Source organism: Clupea harengus, chromosome 4 (genome assembly GCF_900700415.2).
Source record: "Clupea harengus chromosome 4, Ch_v2.0.2, whole genome shotgun sequence".
Lineage (NCBI taxonomy): Eukaryota > Metazoa > Chordata > Actinopteri > Clupeiformes > Clupeidae > Clupea > Clupea harengus.
This window is the reverse complement of record NC_045155.1, coordinates 15,085,268-15,109,782: the sequence shown is the minus strand read 5'-3', so window position 1 is coordinate 15,109,782 and position 24,515 is coordinate 15,085,268. Positions and strand designations below refer to the sequence as shown.

Genomic DNA, 24,515 nt, shown 5'->3' with positions numbered 1-24,515 from the left:
GTGCGCCTTTGTTCCACAGGCTGGTTTGTTGAATGGGGCTGTTGAGAGTTCTATGGGGATGTGGCGCGCACACACAGCTGTGTGACTCATTGTGTGCAGGGGCCCCCAGATGGACCCGTTTTGTGTGTGTGTGTGTGTGTCTGGTCACTGTCTAAGTGCGTGGCGAGCAGCTCTGGACGGAAACACTGCTGCTTCAGCTCCATCCATCATGGTGGAGCTGCTGGTGCCTGAGCGGCCTGCTCTTCCTGCCTGCTCGCCACTAATCACATCATGTTTGGCCTGTAGATTAGCCGGTTCTATGCGCACCGGTGCGGTAATGCCATAAAGCCAGCGCCATACTGCGCACATAGACTGCAGCACACCGGCTACAGCAGCAGCAGGATGTGTGTGTGTGTGTGTGTGTGTGTGTGTGTTTAAACAATAAAGAAATAAAACCTCTAGCTACACATTTGCCTCATGACCTGCTACGGCCCTTCACCAGAGCTGTGAATGTATGTGTGTGTGTGTGTGTGTGTGTGTGTGTGTGGATGTCTGTGTATTTATCTTTATAAATGTTTCAGAAATTCCTGGGATGGTTTAGTGTGCAACACGATCAGCTCGGGAGCACTGGAGCAACTCTCTCTCACGCGCTCGCTCTCTCTCTCACACACACACACACACTCCCCCCCACCCCCACCCTCTGAGGTTTTAGAGTCCATTTCCTGCCTTTACCTCCTGGAGGAAGTCATAGATCCTGCTCCCCCCACCCCCACCCCCTCCATCTTTCTCCCCTTTCTTCGTCTTCCTCCCCCTCTCCCACTCCTCCTCCCTATTTCAGCGGCTCTTCATGGGGTCAGGGGGAGTTTGGATATAGGCTGCGAAATAGAAGCACAATCTAAACATTTGGAAAATAAACACACGTTTCCTGAGAGTGTGTGTGCATGTGTGTGTGTGTGCGGCAGGGGCCAGTGGGGACAGGGAAACTGGCTCTGCACAGCTTTATCCGTACACTCTCTCCAGCATATAAGAGAGTGTGTGTGTTTGTGTGTGTGTGTGTGTGAGAGAATGTTAGGGTGTTAAAGGGTGTTAGACGAGGACCAGGCTGTGGCTGAACTCTCTCCTCTGGCCACCACAAGCACACATTCATGTCAGAGGGATCACATGGTCTCACAAAGGACTCCAGCTGTGGCGGCCATGTTTTTTTTTTTTTTTTTTTTTTTTTTTTTTTTTTTTTCAGCTCTCGCCTTATAGGGGAAAACCCCTGACATGGATCCCTTAGTGTGCTCATATTTTTTGTTCATTTAGGTGTGACCTGTTTTTTGTACCATAAGCACACTTTTGTACCATAAGCACACCCCAGCGTTTTGCACATGTCAACATATGGTGTAGATTATTTGCACAGGATTTACACTTTGGATTCAACCCCATGTAATTTTCATAGCAGCCCCATTGAAAAAAAGAATTACATTTGTGTGGGATTTTTTTTTTACCTAACTAATCAAACACACCCACCGCGCACACACACACACACACACACACACACACACACACACACACACACCCCAGTAGGTAGGGGGCGGGACCAGTTTGTGTCATCAGGGGAAGCAGCCATCTTGTGAGCCTGACTCACATACCCCCTCAGCAGGCAGAAGTGGCGCTGCAGGCACTCTACCTGTCCGTCTCCTCTCCCCCTCCGTCTTGAAGCCCATCTTAATCCCCACCGTTTTGGATTGATACCCCCTTACACACACACACACACACACACACACACACACACACACACACACACGCCTCCCTCATGACTCTCAATATGAATCCTCGTGTTCATGTACTCTATTAACAGGCCACCGCTACCGTCTCACCGCTGCCGCACCGATGGAAACAGCCGCGTCTCCACGCTCTGCTAACCGCCCACTAAGCTCCCAAATGAGCCCGAGCCGCAATTTGCCAAATGATTGAGGGCTTGATTGTCCCCTCCGCCGCTCCGTAGCTTCCGCAGGGGCGGTTAAGGGGGAAAAGAGCTGTCAGGTCACCATTTGTTTCCAAGCGGGAATGTGGTCATAGAAGGAGACAGGAGAGGAGGAAACGGGGAGGGGGGGAGAGAGAGGGAGAGAGAGGGGGAGAGAGGGGGAGAGAGGGGGAGAGAGAGGCGGAGCGAAGGAGGGAGTTAGTGAGTGAGTGAGCCCAAGTCCATTTTCAGGTGTTTTATGTTTGTTTTTAGATGTGCAGTAATTTCTTACAGCCTTACAGTACGAGTGTGTGTGTGTGTGCTCCCTCTCACTCCCTCCTTCTCCAGGGTTATTTTGTTTAACGAGCGCGGCGCAGGCTCCTCAGCAGCCCTGAAAAAGCCACTCGGCTCGGCTAACACGGCTGTAAAAACTCACTGCTCTCTCTCTCTCTCTCTCTCTCTCTCTCCCCCCCTCTCCCTCGTCCCCCTTCCAGGCCCACACTCCCAGCCTGGCCCATAAATTTCACCTTTTTCTCCCCCGTTCTCTCTCTCTCTGTCTTTGTTTCCCCATCTCCCCCCTCACTTCTCTAACTTCTGTGGCGTATCAGACCATTCTGTTGCCTGGCTTTCGGAGGACTTAACATGGCTTTGCTGTAATTACTAGCGCTTTCTGTTTCCCAGCTGCGCATCCACACACCCTCACACTTTCTCACACAGTTCGCTCCCTCTTTACCCCTCTCACTCCTCCTCTCCCTCCCTCCCTCTCTTTCCCTTATTTGTGTTGGTGGATTGCACCCAGGGGGGAAGGAGGGAGAGGGTGGCTACCACCTCCTCCTCCTCCTCCTCTTTGCTGGTAGTGCTTGCTGACTCCCAGGTCTAAGCCTCTACATCCAGACAAAAGCTGCTTCCAGAGCCATTAGACTTCCAGGCCCAGTAGAGTCAGCCTGGCCTTGGCATGGAGTTTAGGTGGGGGCGGGGGTGGTGGGATGGTTGACTGGTCCCTCAGTGCTGGGATAGGGGGCCGCAGACAGAGCACACAGGGCGGCTAAAGGGCCCAGAGCCCGGCTCCATTTCCTGCCGTGAATGGCGCTACTCAGGAATATTGGGTGCAAAGTGGCCGGGTTAAAGGAATGAACAGGGGGAGATGTGGAAGGTGTTTTTTTTTTTTTTTTTTTTTTTTCTCTCTCGCTGGTTCACTGGCAGTCTCAACCTGGCACTGTGTGTGTGTGTGTGTGTGTGTGTGTGTGTGTGTGTGTGTGTGTGTGTGTGAAAGAGGTGGGAATCGAGGAGAAGGGAGCGTTTAGTTGGTGGAAATTGCGATCACACACACACAGGCTCAGTGAGAGCAGGAGGAGCCTGCAGCTCACAGTCGGAGCGGCTGCAGCTCCAAATGCTGTTTGGAATGTCACTAATCAATTCAGCATTGTGATTCTAATGGGGCCACTCTCTTCACTCTCTCTATCCCTCCCTCCTTCACCCTCTCTTCCTCATTTGTTCCATCTCTTCTCTCTTTTTCTCTCTTTCTCTCTCTCTCCCTGAAAGTGCTTATCTGGATGATTCTGCACATGCACACATAATTAGGCTCTTAGACTTTCATAATGAAACAGTGGTTTCAGCGGTCATTTGTAGACTGTAGACATGTCTGAAAGGTCATGAGATGCAGTTGTGTGTATTTATGTGTGTGTGTATTTGTGTGTGTGAGAGAGAGAGCGAGCGAAAGCAATAGTGGAGGTTTGTCCATGACTTGTGCATGCGAGTGTGTACCTCGGGTGATTCCTCTTTTTCCTGTGTCTTCCGTGTCGGAGGCTGTCAGAGCGACGTGTTTTATGACCTACAGTGGGGTTGTTAATTCTCCAGGCCATAAATTGAAGTGGCGAAGATGCACTCTTGCTTCCACCACTCTAACTGAATCTGATTAAATCATCATAAATATGTGTGTGTGTGTGTGTGTGTGTGTGTGTGTGTGTGTGTGTGTGTGTGTGTGTGTGAGAGAGTGAGTGAGTGTGTGTCTGAGAGAGGGAATGAGAGAACAAATGCTTGTGTGAGCGGGAGGGAGGAAGAGGAGGGGAGGTGTTGCAATCTTTAAATCTTTCCCTCGAGCACGTCAGTGGAACACGAGTGCCTCTCCATTTCGCTAAAACTCTTCAAGAACAATGTTCCTGATGAGCGTAAATACCCCCTTCTCTTTCTCTCTCTCTCTCCCCCTCCCTCCCTCCCTCGCATTCCTCCATATCATTCCTTACTGTGATATTGTATCACAATAGCATCTTTTGTCTTAGAAGACGTTGTGTTGATAGCGGGCCAGGAAGTATTACTTTTATAAAACCTTGTCTGTGTGCGTGAAAGTCTTTTCCTCCCTCTCCCCTCTTTCGTCTTGCTGTTTGAGGTCATACTCCCCAGCAAGTGCGTAGGTGTTTCTAAAGTGTTGAGTAGCGCGTTAGAAACTCTGTGTGTGTGTGTGTGTCTGTGTGTTTGGGATGAGATGACAGTGGCTGAATTACACTTGTAGAACAGAGGCTTGCTGGTTGCAGTGTGGCTCGAGCAGGAGAGGATCACAGCTAATTCTCCAGGCCTCTCTACAGACTTTTCCACTGACATAATGAGAGGTACTAGCAGGCTTAGCATTGCTCAACAATGACCTCATGCTCCAGCGTGCAGCAGGGCCCACAGAGAGTGAAGCCTCTGTGTGTATGTGTTTGGGGTGTGTGTGTGTGTGTGTGTGTGTGTGTGTGTGTGTGTGTGTGTGTTTGGTGCGTGTGTGTTTGAGAGAGAGAGAGAGAGGGCTGGAGCTCCAGCTTTGTGTGTAAGAGCTTGGAAAGTACTTGGATCTTAGATCCACCCAGTGTGTGTGTGTGTGTGTGTGTGTGTGTGTGTGTGTGTGTGTGTGTGTGTGTGTGTGTGTGTTACCACCCAGCCTCCCTCCCTTTTCCTCCTCCCTGGCTTGGTGGCCTAGGCAGCTTTGTGGGGAATGTGGTAATCTGCAGCCATGTGAAAGATGGCTGTGATTTCTGGCTGCCTCCATTCTGCCCAGTTGCCCCCACCCACCCCCCCCCCCCTCTTTTTTTTTCTCCTTTATTTAATGCTTGTTTTAAAAAGAGTTTGAACGGTCAGTTGGGTTGGGTTTGTGTTGGAAGGGTAATAAATATTTCATGTCAGTGAGTATAAACACTGCTGTGCCCTTTCCCTCTTGTTGCCTGGCCTCTTTTTCCCCCTCTCTCTGTCCCTCCCCCCTCTCTTTCTCTCTGTCTCTCCCCCCGCCTCTCTCTCCCTCCTCCTTGTCTTTCACACTGAAAATGCCTCTGGCAGGGCTGGCTGGCGCCTCAGTGCTGCCACCTGCTGCTGTTCTGGGTGTACTACACCCCCCCTCCTGCATCCCCCCACTGCCTGCAGTCCCCCTCTCTGACAGCGGGTGGCACAGTTCAAAGTGCGGCCGGGAGCCAGGGGAGCGGGGAAGGTTATCTGGCTGACTAAATGACACCAGGCCCCTCTCTCTTTCTTTCTCTTTCTCTTTCTTCTTTTTCTCTTTCTCTCTCTTTCACTCACTCACACACACACACACACATATGCACACACACACACACATGTGCGTGCTGTGCTTAAATGTGTGATGGCGTCTGTACCACACAGATGTGTGTTGGGAGTTGAGATGCATTTTATGACCTCATTTGTGAAATTCATGGAAAAATGACTGCATTTCATTGCATGAAAGAGAGAGAGAGAGAGAGAGAGAGAGAGAGAGAGAGAGAGAGAGAGAGAGAGAGAGAGAGAGAGAGAGAGAGAGAGAGAGAGAACAAGGAGGCGGGGGGCTTGGTATGCTGGAAACATAAACTCCTCAAGTCCAGATTTTTCCACGTTTTTATCATCTCCCTCCAGTTTGGGGGCCATGCCTAGTGATGCTCTGTTTACTTTATTGAAGAATTAAATGTGCTCAATCCCTTTTTAATTGACTGGCCTCTACAGCAGGTTTTTTGGCCAGCTTAAGACGGGGGGGAGCAAACCCCACAACCCCACTCCGCCACCTCCTCCTCCTCCTCCTCCTCCTCCTCTCCCCTCATCTGCCAAACAGGCCCCAGTTTGTGCAGCCGTTAACAAACAAGCATTGTCTGTTTGTGGTGTTTGACGTTTATGGCTTATTGCTGTGTTCCCTCTGTGTGTGTGCGTTTTGCAGAGCAAACGGGACCATCTGCTGATGAATGTGAAGTGGTACTACCGCCAGTCTGAGGTGCCCGACTCCGTCTACCAGCACCTGGTGCAGGACCGCAACAATGAGAACGGTGAGTGGCTCTGTCCGATATATGTAGTGTGTGTGGTTGAGTGTGTGTGGGAGGGGAGGGGGGGTTCTGGAGACAGACCCAAGACACAAGTGTGTGCCAAGAGAGAGTGTTACCATGTGTTTTAGGGTCTGTCGCCTCCATCTTGTTTCTCTGTGCCCCTCTCTCTCTCACTCTCTCTCTCTCTCTCTCTCTCCATTCTTCTGAGGGGATATGGGGGGAAAGAGGTTACTCATCATAGTGAAGCTGTTCTCAGGTAGAACAGGACACCATTGCTTTTGTTCCCCTGACTAGCCTGCCTTGAAAAACAAATCAAACACAGGGCCCCGGGGGTGGTGAGCGCGTCAAGTGCAAATAGCTTCAGCGCCCTCCCCTGCCCCACTCCCCTCCCCCGCCACACACACACACACACATAGCCAGCAGGGGATGATGGGTAAAATGGCAGCGATAGCAGCAACAGAGGTGCAGGCTCACTGGGTGTTCCAGAGTGCATCCAGCAGCTAGTGGCAGTGCTGCTTTGATTTAGCTCTAATAAAATCAGCAGACATTTACCCAGCAACCCCCACTACACACACACACACACACACACACACATACACACACTCCCCATCCTCTCTGCACTGCCTGTGCATTCCTCAGAGCTGCCTGGCTGCGAGTCAGACACGTAGGCATGCGTGTGTGTGTATGCGTGTGTGTGTGTGTGTGTGAGTGAGAGAGAGACGGAGAGAGAGAGAAACAGACTGCTCGGTGCACGCCACAGACAAGCTGTCTGACATGGCCGCCTGTGATTGTCCTCAGCCTACGAGGGGAGAGGGGGAGAGTGAGAGCAAAACATGACAAACGCTCATCCACAGGCTTCCTCATGGTGTGTGTGTGTGGTGGCATTTGTCACCGTAATGATGGCCACACACAATACCCCCAGCCCCCGGCCGACTCCTAACATGTCCCAGCCAGCTGTAATAAGCCTTCTGTTTGAGGCAGCCACTCTAGACAGACAGCGGAGTCGTTATCGCCTCGTGTCATTGTGCCACACACACACACACACACACTCAAAACCTCTGCTCACTACTCACTCACTCTCCAGCCCAGTGAAGATGGAACACACACACACCTTTGGTGTTTTCCTTCCCAGTGCTATAATATTTGTGCAGAACATCCACTTAAAACCCACTGACCTAGAATAATAACTGGCTTTGACAAATTTAGCACTTTTATCTTTCCTTGAAAAATTATGAGTATTTTCTTTGAATTTCCGGAAGAAAAACGTAGTGGTTTTTAAGTCATTTTCATTTTACATTTTAAATACCAGCCTCTTGGAGGTGAATTACCACAGACCCTTATGGTTGTGTAGTGGTAATTACTATTTTACTTCATGTAAATTATGTGTGTGCGTGTGTGTGTCTAAGTTCATTTGTATTTTTGTGTGATAATATATTCACTTTTTTGTATCCACAGCATTGGTTTCTAGGAAAATACCTTGTCTGAGTGTGCAAGTCCGCTCCTTTGTATTTCTGTATGTGTGTTTCTTTATGTGAGTGTGTGTGTGTGTGTGTGTACATGTGCGTGTGTGTGTGTGTGTGTGTGTGTGTGTGTGTGTGTGTGTGTGTACATGTGCACCTGTGTGCTGACCCTGTCTTTCATGTGTGCTCCTGCAGACTCTGGCAGAGAGCTGGTCATCACTGACCCTGTGGTCAAGAGCAGAGAGCTCTTCATCTCTGACTATGTGGACACGTACCATGCTGCTGCCCTCAGGTAATACACACACCTGCATATGTATTTGTGCATTCACTCACTATGTGGACGTACCCAAGTAAAGTAGGCTGGCCCAGTTTTATGGAGATCAGCTTTGCATTTGTGTTTATGTTTCTTTGTGCATTTATCCATGCAAATATGCACTCCTACTCCTGTGTCAAGTGTCTGGATTGGTGGGTGTGATATGAGAGATTCTGGCTGGTTTTCTATGGAACAGACTTGACAAAGCTTCCATCCAGTTGCTCTGATGGCTGAGTTTGATGAGCTGTAAAGCCAGGAGGAAAAGCCATTGTGTGATCTTCACTGTCTGCAGCCACAGTTCTCTTCACTGCTCACGGAAAATGTCTGTCTATAGTCTCCCATTTTCTGGACTCCAAAGAAAAAAAAGATTGCAGGACCGGCATGGATATTGTCTGTATCCTGAAACCAGATATCCTCTCGTCTTTCTCTCCTTTATATACCTTTTTTCATCTTCATCTTTCTTTTCCTGCCTCCCTCCCTCCCTCCCTCCCTCTCTCGCCTTCCTTAACACAAACCATCTGGAAGCACCGTAGCCGAGGCGGCGGCAGCAGCAGCAGCAGCAGCAGCAGCAGCATCAGCACACAAAGCCACTTCCCTGGACCCCCTGATTCCAGGGCAAATTGGCTGCAACCTCTGCCGCCGCGGAGCCCCCTTTGATTTGACTTATTACAGGGCTTTAGATCAACTTTGCCAAATTCCAGTGGGATGCTGTAATGGCAGTCGGACCCACGCACGCCTTTTATCTGGCGAGGTGTATTGTGTCTCAGTTGGGCTCCCGGGCCACTGTGATGCCTATTATTTTGATAGGCCCAGACACTCTAGAGAGGAAAAAGAGTAAGAGAGAGAGAGAGAGAGAGAGAGGGGCACCGAGCGAGGGAGAGCAGAAATGTATCAGAATACAAAATGCTATCAAGATGTAGCTGTGCAGTGCTTGCTGAGTGTGTGTGTGTGTGTGTGTGTGTGTGTGTGTGTGTGTGTGTGTGTGTGTGTGGTGCAAGCATTCATCTTTTATCTGGGCTTGAGCTGTAGTGATTTACCTGGAGAGGAATGAAAGTTAGAGACTCGAGACCTGCTGCTCCTGCTGCTCCTGCTGTTGATGACTGGGGTGGGGGTGGGGGGTAGCCTTCCCCCCTGTTCTTCCAGTTCAAACACACACAAAGACACTCAAAACAAAAGCGTACACACAGATCCCTCTTCACTTTCAGTTCTGTGCTTTCAAACGTCCACTCACTGCACCCTGGTATTGTTGTGGATCTGCAAGTGGAATCATAAACTAACCTGTTTTTTTTCTTGTGTGTGTGTGGTGCAGAGGGAAGTGCAACATCACCCACTTCTCTGACATATTCGCCGCCAGGGAGTTCAAAGCCCGCATCGACTCCTTCTTCTACATCTTGGGATACAACCCAGAGACAAGGTAAGGACTGGTTTTCCTCCTCTCCTCTCTTTCCTCCATCCATCCCTGTATTCCCACCTTAGGCCAGCCCTCTGGGACGGCACACGAAGGCCCGTTCTGTGCCGTCACATGCCTAGTTTGTGGATACATTGCGATAATAGCGCCAACTTTTCTCCCCCACCAACTCTGGGATAATCTTAACAGAGTCGCTTAAGGCCCGGCTGCAGTGTGAATAGCTTTTCCTCTAACCTGGGGGGTCGTGGTCTGTTGTGGAAGTTGTAAACACACAACACCCCCTCCTCTGACCCCTAGTCCAATACGGTCGACGTCAGCGGTTTTAGCTTGGTGACAAAGCACTCGGACATTGTTACTGTGTGAGGAGTGGACCTCCAGTTTTGCACTGTGTGCGTCAGTGATACATGATCCCCCAGCCATCCTTTATTCACTTCCCTCAATGAGATGGCTTTTGTGTCATCAAAAACCACAGAGGGAAAGAGAATCCACTCCGTTCACTGCTGTTAATGTGTTACTATTGCTTTCATTCATTCCTTTGGTGACTTCAGGGAGTCTTTTAGTTTTGTGCATGCGCAACATTGGGTCACTCAGCTAGAGTGTCTGTGCAACTGAACTCTATGCAATTTTCTCAGTTTGTGTCTTTGATAACAGACAAAAAGCAGTTGGTGTTGGTAGTATACTCAAATGTTTTGCTGGATTTACTCATACTTAGCTTGAAAGTTTGCTTAGTATACTTTTTCTATTACACTGGTGTTGAAGGTGAGACGGTCGGGGCCTTTCTGCGCTAAGCTTCGTTACTAACTCCCTCGGCTGGTGGCCTTGACTATTCAGGTCGGTGGATCTGAATGATCATTTCCTCCGACACAAAAAATGTCATTCCTCATGGACTGTGAGGTCTGTTGCAAGAGTGAAATAAGGTTATTTGGATCTATTGCCTGCTCCCTGGCTGTTTATCATTCTGCTCCAGTGTTTTTTATTATTTTACATTTCTGCCTTGGCAGAAAGTATTGGGTGATAAATTCACTTTCCCTGTTCTGCAGCTTTTTCTCACTTCATTTACCCCTGCAGTCAAGCTCCTAATGCTAAACACATGCTCTTGGCTCGGCCCGTGCTTAGAGGAAAGTCACGAACGCAGATACCTTCTCTCTGTGCTGGGCGACTTCTGGCTGGATGGAAAGTCATTAGTCTGTGACTGGATGTTTTGTTGTGTGTGTTCCTGTGCAAATCCAAGATAGCGAGGTCACCGAAAGTGGAGAAGACAGAAGATAGGCATGCTCTTAGAGATCCATGCTGTGCTGTTTGCAGTGTGGGTACTTATAGCAGTTGTATCTTGCAGTGTTGTGCAGAAGTCCTGTAGCATGTTTGAACTTTAGGTTGAAATTAACTATGTGGGGGGGGTTGAGGAATATGAAATATTAGCCTACTGCTCTTTCTTTGGACACCACTATAACTGAAGAGCATTTTCTTCCAATTATTCTTTACTAGAAGAAACATCCTCACACATTAAGGAAACGCACAGTTTTTCCTCATTCAACAAACCCCTTCTGTTCAAAATAGTTGAAACACCGCTAAGTTTACACACAACGCTAGCCAAACCTCCTACCTTCCCATAGAGAAGTCATGCCTTTGAGACTGCCCAGTCCCCATCTGTACACCTGCATTGCAGAACTAATGAAATATAAATGGTCATTGAGAGCGCAATCGCACAAATCAGTAGCGTTGTGGACGCAGCAGCCTGACATTTACTGAATAGAAGAAAAAGGTTACATGTCTGAAACTTGAATCTATCTGTCCGAAGTTTGTTGTCACTGAGATCCATGTGCTGCCATTGCAGCTTCAGCCCTCAAGTGTGCCTGCAAAATATATTTACAGATTTTTGGATGTCTTGTATGTACCAGACTTTTTGGATTTAACAATTTGGTTTCGCTGGTGGTGGTGGTGGTGGTATCTCACTTTGGAGACCTTAGTTTTGATAGTCAGTCCCAGAATTCACCTGGGTGCAGTCACAATCATTATTTCAGGTTCAACACATTTTTTTGTGGGAGTTTACAGTTTAGTGATGGCCCTTTATATCAGCACATAATGCTGCTGCTTACAAACGATCTCAGTGTCAAACCAACTTTGAAGGTCACTGGGTTTGTGCTTGTGTGTGTGTGTCCTTTTCATGGAGGCTGAAATGTATTGGCAAGGTGTTTTCAGCACTGTATTTTGTGGGGGTCCGAGATCTGTTTTCAGATGTGGCAAGAATTATAGAGTGGCGTTATTGAAGTAGAGCTTTTTAAAAGTATGGTCTTACCCTAGTTTGTTTTTAGCCTGACGATGTCATACTCATAATTCTAGTCAGAATATGAGTCTGATATCGCTCCTTTGGGCTGTGATTATGGGGCGTGTTTCAACCGAACCAGGAGAAAAAATGCCTCTTCGCTCAATTGGTTACCTACAACCAATCAGAACAACGTAGTATGTGACCAGGGGCAGCTGATACATTACACTTTTACCGGATCCCGTAGGAAGGAAGGCAAAAACATCTTTTCGATTGACAAATGCCTTAATCGCGTTTCTCTGTTCCTCTTTCAAAATGAATGCACTGTCAATGTCTAAATGGACTCGAATCTATACATTTCAGCTCTCCAGCGGCAGCCATGTTTGTTGAAAACGAATTCAACTCGTGTGTTGGTGACGTGGTTGGTTACTTTATTGTTGATCATCTGTCCATCATCGTATAAAGCCCGCCTTAACAATTTGATTGGTACGGCCGATATCGAGCCGCAGATAATTTCTCCTCAATGGAGTAATGCCAGACCGAACTTCCCAACCAAAAAATGTGTGGGCGGGGCTAAGTTCGGTCTGGTATCCAGGCTAGTTTGTTTTGCTTATTGCAGGGAAATATTTAACAAACACAAGTCTCTCTTTTAAACTTGGCTAAATGGTTGCGGTTCAAAGTGTTTCCAACTGTATTGTGATTGAATGTAGATAAAGTACTATAATTACAGTTGTTTTTCTGAACCCACTGTTTACATTTCCTTCATTTGTTATGCATATGAACATTTGGCGGTAATAGTACTGCTTTCTCAGCTGCTTATCATGCATGATTATCAGAGATTTATTTAGACAAACAGTTTTCACTCTGAGTCAAATGCACCACTTGGCAAGTGTGATGCGATAGTACATTTATTCACCTGCTACAGAGTACAGTAGATTGTAGTGTAAGCAATCAACTTTCAGAGTAAGTTTCTTTCCCAAGTCTGAACATTTACACAGCTTTGATGAGAGTAGTACTTAAAACATTTAAACTTTAGACCAAGCTCTACCCTCCTCTAGATGTTTAAGCTTGTGAGCTATGTCTTTCCCTTGAATTAAATCTGGATAGTTTTGTGTCTTCAGTGTCTTTGAAATTCTGACAATAGATGTGCTTGGATATATATTTGGAAAAAGCTCCAGTGCTATTTTAACTGCAGACCCCTATTCAGAGTGGAGGTGTTCAAATGTTTTAGTTCAGACACCTTGGTATAGAAGTGAAATATTGAAATTTATATGGGAGAATATGTGTCTTCTGAATTTTTGTGCAGGCATATTCTATCTCTTATCTCATATTCCATGAATGAAATGCAGCCAGAAATGAAAGCAAAAGCTGCTGTTAAAGATGGGCTCCGTAAAGAAAATAAACCCTGCAAAGCCATTACAGAGGGCTGGCACAACAGTCATGTGAGCTGATAATAAAGGATTTCCATTTATTCCCCCGGAAATCGCGAAAAGGGGGGGAAGAGGGCTTGGGAATCTGGGGGCTTGCATAGGCGCTGCGATTCATCTCCGCCGTTGCATGTTGTGAGCCCCCTTAACCGGGGCCCCACTCAATCACAGTCTATCACCCTCTCCGGCTGTCTCCCTCCCTCCCCGCTCCGCTTGTTTGGTATGCTGTACGGGGCGTCAGCAACCTCGCGACTCGGCCTTGTTTATGGAGCAGACGTGCGGAGGAGATGGATTGCGTTTCCAGCGTGTGTCTGTGTGTAAGGTCGTGGCACATGCTCAGTTGTGTCTGTCGGAACGGGAACTCTGTACGCTGTGCGTGAAGGCTGAGGTCACAGCACAAGCTCAGTGAAAATCTCACCGAGCGATTGCCTGAGCCTCCATTTTGAGTACCTAGAAATAGGTGCGAAAGGAGAGTTTGTGTAAACGACCATAGGCGACAAACTGTACATTTAAAAACGCAGTAGCTTCGTTTACATCATGGACGACTTATTCAGTCCGCGAAGGTAGGTTTGCACATTCGGGTTCACCTGTTAAGCTGTAAATCTGCGCTGTACTTGCCGCTGTCTGTATTCCTTCTGCACTCGCTTACGTGTTTACCTTTAGGATTTGTATTCTTGCCGGCGTAGCGTTATTTCTTTGTCAGTGACATCAATTGTTATGTCGAACGCATGTCACCAGCATACTCTGAATAAAATCGGTATTCGCTGTGTTGCAGCGTTGTAGAATACACACCATATACCTTGAGCGAAGTGGCTTGTTAGAATTCGCCTGGCTAGCGATACATTTGCCAGCGCCGCTACAATGTATTCAGTCAAATATGAAACTGCAGCAAACATGGAGATCTGCCATGGCAGTAGCGACTCGTAATGTTGGTGAACCAACTTTCTTATTTTTGTTGCCTTGTTAGAAAGAGAATATTAGCTTGTGAGGACTCCATTTTGCACTACTCTATGTTCTCGTGTTTACAATTGAGATGACATGGCGTTGGAGGCGTACGGGAGCTTTGTGCACGTTTGTACTCACTGTGCAGAAGCGCGGAGACTCCTGTTCAAGTAGCATTCTTTGCGTTAGCATTATTATCAGGAAAAGTTTGAGCCTTTCACTGTATTTATGCAATGTTATGACAGTGTTACAGTCGTGCGAGGATTGGATGATATTGGTGGAAGGGGCGGGGTTAGTCTTGATTACTGTTCTCGTGGTGGAGTTAAATATTATGCGGGGAATTTGCGGTGGATTGGATTTCATTCAGAAAACAGTCGTGACAAGCTTACTTTAAAACAACGAGTGGGACATGCCTAATCTACCTTGGATTGTGAAAGATAAACGCTGATAACAAATAGGCTAACACAAACTAGCAGCTATATATATATATTATATTATATATTGGGCTTTAGAAAAGTTATGAATGAAGTAAACCCATAGCTTAAAAAAGAAAACATTCTGTGATATTTTGATTTTAATTATTATGATTATATGTGATATTAAGGCAGAGTTATGTCCTAAATGTAAAACAATAAGATATGTCTGTAGGAGTAATAAACCAGTAATACATCAAGTAAATGCCATGAGCACTTTCAGTGCCTTAGTTGTGGATTTCTAATGTAAAGTTTAATGACAATATTATTTTCATCATGAAAATCAGATGAATTTGATCATGGAATCTGTATCTACATATATTTTTGGTATGTTTTTATGCAATAATGTCTCGTAAGCTCTTAACAGTCCTCGAAAGCTGTGATGAAGTAGATTACATGACGATACAAAGGTTAGGGCTGAGCTCACCCCCACTGAATCAGAGCAAGCGCAGCATAATGGCAAACTTTATGAATGAAGTTTATTTGTGGACCGGACAGACAAAGCCTGTTAAATCCATGTTTTTCATGTGTCTGTAAATTGTTGTTATTAAGATTTGTGCAAGACTTGTGATTCGTAGTTTCTAGTTAAATAACTTTATTTTAGAAGCATTACATTATTATTAGCACTTTGATCAACGTGAGTTGTTTTTAAATGTGCTTTATAAATACTTTGAATACTATAAATACTAAAGACTTTGACTTTAAGCTTAGATTGTTGCCATATTAGCAGAGAGTGCACAGCTTGTGCAGAGAAGATTGTTATTGTTTGTTTTCTCTGCCTATACACTTGCGTACACAGGGAAGTTAATGTTGCTTTTTATTTGGGCGTTGTGAAATGATGTTCAGTGGGACAGCAGGGCAGTTTCTCGTATTGTACTCTTAACCCACCATACAAAAGCACTGAATTCTGAACGTAGCATTTTTGTAGTTAAGTCAGGTTATGGATTTGTGGTGTTGTGAGAATAACAGCTCCTCCTAACTTTCTGCTGAAGACTTCTGTAGAACTTAATAGACATGTGCCATGACCTCTCTCCCAAACTCAGGAAAGACTAAACCATGACACTTGCTGGTTTAGTCTGCTGAATCTAATGGAGAGTTGAACACTGTGGATGGGCTGGCTGATAGTTGGATATAAGTTTGTATTATTTTATGGCTCTTTGATTACAAAAATATGACTCATCTTAACGTCTTTTTAAACTTATAAAGTAAAGAAAGTTCTAAAGTAAAATCAGCATTTCTGTTGACGTTCATTTTATACATCTGTTTTTGTTCACTTTCCTTCTTGCTTAGAAGAATTCCCTCCAAACTCTCAGTGGCAAGTTTGGAAAGGTTCTGCTATGACTGCCTATAGACTTCCCTGTCCTGTGCAAGCGCCTGCCGTCTCCTCGCTCTGCCAAAATGCTTCTAGCAGACACGTTCAGGAGCCCTGCTGCGCTTCCCAGGCCGTGTCTCACAGACTTGACACACAGCTGAAAGTGGAGTGTCCAGAGATCACCTGGTTTTTGCACGTTACACACAGTATGGGCTCTTGGCATGGCTGTTTCCAATCCTGTTGCTGTCCATCTGCACAGGAGTATGAAAATGCATAGTTGAGAACAGAATAAAGTGTATGGCTGTAAGTGAAGCTGAAACTCCCCCTTCCCTTTTGAAGAAAAGACTACTTAATCCGCAGCCTACCTCATTTATTTTCCAACATATTTCTCTTTCATGAGGGGAGATTTGTTTAATATTGCAGCCCGTTCCGTGCCCTCTGCATCTGTCCGCCGTATGGACCTTCCCTTCTTTCCAGAATGTTCCTGCATAGAGGATGTGGTTGTGTAGGAGTGGAGGGGGGAGATTGGTGTTTATGAAACATACCCAGAAGAGAGGTTTATGATTTGAAGACTTGAAACACAACCAGGCAAGCAGAGCACAGTCTCTCTGGTTTCCAGCCAGGTTCAGCCTGACAGCCCCACGTTGCACCCCTCCGCCCCCTTCACTGCCCTCACCTCCCTGCGAATGGAGTGAGAGTTTCTCCGGATGCAAATCATTGTGACAGTTTCTGGGCCGCTCTCTCGCGCAGGGACTATATGAAAAATATTCTCGCATTGCCGTGGCAACGGGAAAGGGGGCTTTTTCGGAAAGGGGGGAGGGGGGGGGTCTTGTCATTTTCTTTAATCCACTGCAGCTGGAGATCGGAACACTGTTATTAAATTGTGGTTGCCATGGCGACAGGCTCTCTTTTTCGCAAAGGCAGCCATTTCAGTGGTGCCTGCCGCCACTCTCATATCATCTCTCCCTTTGAGGGTAATGGGGGTAGGGGGGCAGGTGGGGGTTAGGTGGTGTACTGTACCTCTCCTCCTGAACAATGAGGCTCTGCCAGGAGCTCACTCTTCCAGCCTCTTTGTTCTCTTCAGTGTGCCACAAGTCAGCGTTGTTTGTTTGTGTTTGTTAGCTTTGGGCCCTGTAGCAGTCTCTGTCTCTGCTGTGCTCAGTTGACACGAAGAATGTTATATGATCACCAGATATATTGTCCAAAAACCATCCTTATGTTGTGTTGCTATTTCAAATTAACATTAATATCCATATCATCTTAACATGAAAAATCGCCTAGACTTAATATGAAGAATATGTAATTGACTCATAATGTGACGGCCTTTCAGTCATTCAGTGGTGTTTCTTTGATAGAATTGTCCTGCTTTTTCTCACCACCATTCCCCCTCCTCTCTTCTGTTGCAGGCGGCTAAACAGCACACAGGGAGAGATCCGAGTGGGTCCCAGCCACCAGGTACAGTGTGTCCCCGCACAGCACGCATGCTAAACGTGTCACAGGAAACCAACCTGCTCAGATCACAGGCTGTCCAGGGCTCACCACACACCTCAGTTGGCTACTTAAACACACAGGACAGGGAGATAACAATTCTGTATACGTAACTTAGCAACCTCTGTGAAATCCTACTTGCCTCCCAGATAAAGTGTTCAAAAGAAACAGTTCAGTAATAGCTCCCAATCAACTTACGCACAGGTTCTTAATCGTTAAAATGGGAAGAATGAATAAAAACAAAAAGTAATATAAGCAAAAAGATAATTGGACACATACAAGTGTTATCCAGTTCGTGTCGTAATGTCTGTTCATCGCATATGATGCACATCAAATAAAATGTTAGCGATCTCTAGCCATCGTGATTTGGCATGACCCTCAGTGATTGAGAGCCAGAGAAAGAGGGAGAGTGGCAAGAGAGCTGTCAGTGCTGGCACAGAGATGAGATGCTACATGGCCGCCACACTTCCAGAAAAATCTACAGTCCATGTTGAGAGAGAGAAGAGCGAAAAATGGCCCGAAATGAAAAATAAAGGGTGGAATGGCACCGCCAATTACTGTCAGGCGTTTTGAAGCCCATGTCCTCGCCGACGCACGGCTCTTGTGTGGAATAATTACGGTGCCAGGCGGGCTCCGGCGACACGGGGAGCGGATGAAACACAAAGCCGAGCCCCACGTCATGTGCACTCTGCCGAGACGACTTCCAGCCGCTCCCGCACCGCCGCAAAGACTTCATTCAGCTTCCGAATGCATGGCCAAGTGTGCGCAGATAGAAAAGACGAGCCCAGAGTAGGAGCCCTCACTCTCCAGTGTTTTTTCTGTGTTGTTGAGGCAGTTCAGTTGAACCCAGGATCGTTTTTTGCAAGTATAGGTCCAGTTAACTGTTCCTTTGTTTTGGTTGTTTTATTCTGTTCTTTTATCCATATTTAAAGTTTTATGTTTGTATTTATTGGCTTTCATTCATCCTTTTATCACTGTTTATTTGTCTTTTCTTTATACTTTTATAACTTTTAGCTTTTGTTCATCTATCTCTCCCTTTTATTGCTTTTATATGTCCTTCATATTTTAGATGTTTGTAGTCTCTTTAGTCCTTTTAATCTCTTCTATTGTGGTTTATTTTTATTGTAAATTGATTAATCTCAGCCGTAAAGCACTTTGGTACAACTCCTGTTGTTTTTAAATGTGCCATATAAATAGATGTGACTTGACTTTAGTATTACCTTTGTGACTGCATTGTCCTAAGCAACAGGGTCATACTTGCTCCTGATGATGCAGGCTTTCTGTGCTGACTGTGTTATTGAGAAGGCAAAGGCATAATAAGAGGGCTATTGTCAACAACATATGGTTGACCTTTTAAAAAATGGAATAAAGCACATCTGAGCATGGGCTATTACAGTATTATAATAATGTAGTAAAGTTGTGTAATATATCTCCACTGAGAACCTCTGTTTACCGATAACCCTCTAAATAACACAGTGCAATTCTAGAGAGGTGAAGCCACCACTCAAACAACTGGTTTTCATTTAGCTCACCTGAATAATTTAAAAGGCATGATTCCAATATTTATCCTCAGTGATTGTTATTCTGTCTAACCAGGCCGCTCAGAAACGTGTTGCAAATATGAGGCAGGAGAGACACAGTTTTTATTACACTGAGGATTTGTGTGTGTGGCTGTGTCTAGTCTGACCTCTCGGCTCTCTGCTCTCCTCCAAAACCAGGCCAAGCTCCCAGACCTGCAGCCCTTTCCCTCCCCCGGCGGCCAGTCTGTGACTGAGAAAGAGGAGTTGGTGTGGATGCCAGGGGTCAACGACTGTGACCTGCTCATGTACCTGAGGGCAGCCAGGTGAGTGTCTCCCTCTCAACCTGCTGGACATGTTGCCCCCCTCAGCTGCCCTTATGTCTGGGCGCTAATAGAGGAAGCCATCTTGATTTATCTAAAGTGACTGAAGCTTCAGCGCTTGTTGGTTACGTTACGAGTGTGTATACTTAGTTTGAAGTGTCTTCGGTCATTGTGAAAGTGAAAGCTGTTTGTGTGTATACCTATTGCTTAATATGTGGTGTGTTTGTGTGTGTGTGCACAGGAGCATGGCAGCATTTGCAGGCATGTGTGACGGAGGGTCGACAGAGGATGGCTGCCTAGCTGCTTCCAGAGACGACACCACACTCAACGCGCTAAATACTGTAAGTGACACTCACAAACACACTCAGTCACACTCACACACACACACACACACACACACACACACACACACACACACACAATGCCATAATTAAACTAGCTAAAAACCCTCACCAAAAGTGCACATAACATAGCAGAGAACAGCATAAGTATCTTTTCTGAAGAAAGAACACAATGGCAAGGGCTGTGTGAAGAGATCTGAGCCCACACACAGATTTAAATTGTCTGGGGATCATTGCAAAGTTATCAGTATTTCATAGAAACTGGCAGACTTAGCAGCAGAGAGGGAGGCATTTGGAGGGGAGAAGCGGTGTCGCCCTCCTATCATGAGCACCCAGCCTCACACACTCATAGCCTCAGACACACTAGCACCAGATGTCTGCTGTGTCAGAATGTGGCTCTTGACACAGGAGGCGAATGAAAGGCGCTACTAATTAGTTTCGCCTGCCCGGAAAACATGAATAAATATCAAGCAACAGAAATAACGAGCTGTATTCACTCTGCTCGACCCGAGTTTGCGCGTGGCGCGATCAGATAAGTCACAAGCAGCAGCAGCAGCAGCAGCAGCGGTTGTTGTGTAGGCAGAATCAAACCCCCACCCCAACCCGCCCTTTGAATATGATCTTGTCAGCTCTGCCGGCTTCCCTCAGATACAGCGCCTCTGAAAATGGAATGATGGGCTGAGGAAATAACCCTCAGCAGATGCTGTAGGTTTCCACCAGGGTTCTCAAAATGTCCGCTGCCAGTAACAAAAGGCAGTGCCCGCTGCCGGTCCAGGGGAAAAAACGCTCCTCCTTTAGCTCTCAGCAGGTGTGATTTACCGCCAGCATGCAAGGGAGGCAGGGAGCAATTTGTTCCCCCTTTCACTGTGAAAGTGATCATCTGCCCTAGCAAACCTGAACCATAAATCTGGGCGCAGCAGATTTCCTTTTTTCTTTTTCTTTTTCTTTTTTTTTCTCCAATGTTAATTTTCCTCCTCCTCCTCCTTCACTTCCGTGAAGCTTACGATAGATTTACTGTTAATTGCTTTTAGCAAGTCAGATGCAGTATGTAGAGAAGCCCCTCTGAGCCCACTAATGGCTTGCATAACAGGCCCAACCCGGTCAGGGCGTTGGTGCTGCAATCATCGTAAATTGAAGATGCTGCCTGTGTTATTGTTATTGTGTTCTTTTATGGGGTAGACCAAGTACATCACTTTAGCCTAGCATATTCTCATATAAAGATTAACATTCAGGTTTATAGTTGTGTTGCTCACATAAGGACTATAGCTATCCAGGGTTGGTCTCTCTGGCCGGTGCTGAGTCTTCGGTTTGTCAAAAATAACTCCTGTCCCCTTTTGACGCCAGTAAATGCATCCACACAGGCCTGATATTAACAATCATCATGTTTCAAGAGCGGAGGGCTCGCGCCACACTTGTGTTACTCGAAGGTATGCCTCGGCCAGGGGAAAAAGTATATTCGTGTTCTCCTCGACAGGGCATGGGCGGTTAATTTACACACGCCGGTAAAGCCGCTGCGTGCTTCTGCCGTATTTGTTTAGCGAGGAGCTCGTCGCCATGCGTGTGATCAACACCTCGCCTGGCAGGTCGATGAAATACAGCCTCAAGTAGGGCGTCAAGAATCCCCGACACAGCTTCGCAACACCCATCTGTCGCCCAAGTCAACAAACATCTTATACGGCCACACAGCAGTTTTATGAAATAATAAGTTGATCTTTTGAAGTCGACATCCATACTGTCTCTCTTTCTCTCACCACCTCTCACTCTCTCTCCCTCGGGCTCTAGTCATCCACTCTGTAAAGAAAGATGATCATTGAACACAATGGTTTCCTCGCATATCGATTTTTCCCCTTTCTTTCTCTTCTCTTCTCTCACAATAATTTGACTGTGAAATTCAATAGAAAAGAGCGGGATGCACATAAAAAGAAGTGGGCCAATTAAATTGGTCACAGCCAGGAGTGCTGTATTTCGGTGGAGGAGGAGGAGGAGGAGGAAGCCGAGCGGCAGCGGCAGCCTCTCGCTGGGCTACCGTAGGCACCAGGAAGAATCATTTGCTCTGTAATGGATCGTTTGGGAGTTGAGATGTAAGGAAATTGCTTCAGCAGGACTCGCCGTGTTTTCGGAATTAAGTCTGCGCATCTGCAAGCAAAGGAACTGCTGCGCTTGCAGCAGTTTTTTTTTCTTCGTGCGAACAAGCCTGCAGTACTTCTATCCGTGCAGATGCAAAGGCTAGTCCTGAAGGAGCCTTTGAGAAGTTCTGAAATACACGAACACCACACAGTCTTGAACCGTTTCATCCTAACGCAATGTGCAGTGTCAGTGTGTGCCAAAAGTGTAATAAACCTCGTGCACCTCGGGACGCTGAAGATGCGATTACTGTGAATCCTGTCGAGATAGTGGTGGCAGACTGTGAATACATTTGCACAGCCACATTCTCGGGGGGCTTGAACATCTGCAATGTAAATCAGCGCCGCACAAATATTAATACTGCCTTGTAGACAGCCACATTCCTTGCAGGGATTCTTTTCGAGATTCCAGATGCCGTATGCTGCATTAAAAGCTGGCACCGAGATTGTAATCAAACAACACATTCCCGCCCGGTCAGATGCCTCATTTTATGGGTGCTGAATGCGGAGTGGAAAATTAAATGTTTAAATTTCAGCGCACATTCTTCCCCTGCAAAGACCCCTTGAGGTGCAGCACTGATCCGAGACCAGTCCCCCTCACCTCAGGATAGACACCCACGACACGGAGGCCAGTGGAGGCAGCGAGCCCCTCCAGAGCGCGGCGTTGCCGAGCAGCGCAGCGACATCTGCAGCGGCTAATGTCAGGCTGAAGAAGTGTAATTCACAACCTCATTAATGCACAGCGGGTCCCCAGACAAGCAGAGAGAACAGTTCTGATAGGTAGAGAGGGCAAGTGGGATTGAGGGTGAGTGTGGGGGGGGGGTCTCTTCAACATGGTGGTCCGACAGCTCAGTGGCAGGTTAGATGAGGTACGGAGTGAAGGAGGGAGAGAGAATCAAGCGCTCTCGCCTGTGAAGAATGGCAAGCTATGCTAATCCGGCCCTCCGCTGCCCTGCGGCACACTAGCGTATGATAATGGAGATTTCTCTCCTTTCCTTTTTCTTCCCTTTCTTTTTTCGCTCCTCGCTCTCCGCAAACAAATGCGGCAAACACGGCGCGCAAATGAACTGAGTGTGCCATAAATATGACATTTGCATTCAGACAGGAAAGAGATGACTGCTGAATTAATCCTGTCTGAGGTTCAATGTTTCTTGACCTTTCTAGCACACCCCCCCCCCCCCCCCCCACACACACACACACACACACACACACTCAGTTACACATACTCTTCATTTGCAATTCCAATATGTGCGTTCAACCCCCCCTCCTCAAAATTGGCCACCATTGTTCAGTCGACTACCTGCTCTCCATCAGCAGTTGCCTTTGCTGAAGCGATTTTGACAAGGCTTTAATCTTGGGGCTGTTTGGAGACGCGGCGCTGCATCTTTGCTTCAGTTTGTGTTTCCTCTTCATCTTGTCTTCCATTGTCTTCTCCCATCGCGCAAACACAAAGAAGGATATCATGGTTTATTTACAGAGCACAGAGTTGGAGCCAAAGCTGTGCTTCCCATTGCAGACTGTTTGTAATCTAAACGCCGTCACTCAGATCACAGTATGGCCCCTCTTTGTCTCATTAGCGATACATTATTGCCGGCTCCTCCAGTGGAATCGTGGTATTTCTTGGCCTAATTAGGCAGGCGAGAGAACGAAAGAGATTTTTTCTAGAGAAGCCTCGTTTCACACATTCAGTAGCTCAGCGCTGTTTAATTAGTTTTCCGTCAGAGAGACGGACAGCTTGTGACTGAGCATTGCTTTAAAGAAATCACATGCCCACGTGTATGGTGGATGCATGCAGTATTAATGTGAGCGAGGCCGGCCCTTCCCCCTGCTGTCCTCCTCCAGTGGCATGAGTGGCCGTACGGCGTGTTCCGCGCTTAGCTGACGGAAGCCGAAGCCGGGGTTATTTTAGTTGAGCTGCCTTAGTCTGCTGCCACGTAGACCCCTCTTCTCTTCCCGCTCTCACTCTTTTTCTCGCTCTCCCTCTCTCTGTCTCTCTTCCTTTCACTCTCTCTCTCTCTCTCTCTCGCGCTCTCTCGCTCTCTGCTTAATGGCTTTCAGATTCAGGGCCCAGCTGTCCAAACTCTGCTGCTCTTGACATATTGGAGGCTCACACATACTCACACAAAGGAAAATCACATATCGAAAGGCTCACACACACACACACACACACACTCATACAAAGGAAAATCAAATAGCGCCCGTCCACTTCTCCCCTGACAAAACTCAACAGACGCAAAAAATGTTGAAATTCAACCCTTAGCCTCCATAAGCAGAGATGCAGGAGGTTTTGAGCAGTGTGTTTGACATGGTGGCTTGGTTTAGTGTTTTTGAGGCGAGGGTTTTGAACGTTGTAAGTGTGTGTGTGTGTGACGTGTGGGTATGCCTCTCTCTCTCCACAGCTGCACGAGAGCAGTTACGATGCTGGCAAGGCCCTGCAGCGGCTGGTGAAGAAGCCTGTGCCCAAACTCATCGAGAAATGCTGGTCAGAGGACGAAGTGGTAAGAAGTGGCAATATATTTTTCTTTTATGGATTGGTTGGTCGGTTGATGGTTGACTTTGAATGTGTTTGGGTGGAGGTTTGTGCGCGTGTGTGTGGAGTGTGTGCACATAGGTGATTGGGAGTGCATGAATGCTCCTTCGGTTTTGCATTCTGATGAGAAAGGTCTCCTCCAACAGAGCAGGGCAGCTGCGTCCTGTTTATGGTCTGCATAACACATCTTCATTTGAGTGATGGCCTGAAACACGGCCAGCAAGATACAAAACACACAAAGCGCTGAAAACCCAAATGAAGAAAGAAAAAAAAAATAGGGCAGAAAAATCTGTGCGTGTATTGTTTCCTTTAGCGCAATTGGATTTTGAGTTTTATCCAGACAGCAACACTGCTCTGTGAAAGGGGTTGTTTTGCTTCCCCTGTCACGTCGGATAAG

At 46.8% G+C, this 24,515-nt stretch overlaps 1 protein-coding gene across 7 annotated transcripts in view; it reads left to right on the top strand.

Annotated features, from left to right (window-relative positions):
• The window catches only part of rerea (arginine-glutamic acid dipeptide (RE) repeats a), a 157,481-nt gene that overhangs the window by 101,914 nt on the left and 31,052 nt on the right, over positions 1-24,515 (top strand). For 6 of the 7 annotated variants that reach the window (XM_031566389.2, XM_031566386.2, XM_031566384.2 and 3 more), the window contains 7 exons: positions 6,096-6,201; positions 7,854-7,950; positions 9,281-9,385; positions 17,203-17,251; positions 19,003-19,127; positions 19,366-19,465; positions 23,988-24,086. In XM_031566389.2, coding sequence (XP_031422249.1) covers positions 6,096-6,201; positions 7,854-7,950; positions 9,281-9,385; positions 17,203-17,251; positions 19,003-19,127; positions 19,366-19,465; positions 23,988-24,086 — 681 coding nt within the window. Of the gene's footprint in view, positions 1-6,095; positions 6,202-7,853; positions 7,951-9,280; positions 9,386-12,179; positions 13,633-17,202; positions 17,252-19,002; positions 19,128-19,365; positions 19,466-23,987; positions 24,087-24,515 lie in introns of those variants that run through there. The other variant, XM_031566390.2, reaches the window with a different exon arrangement.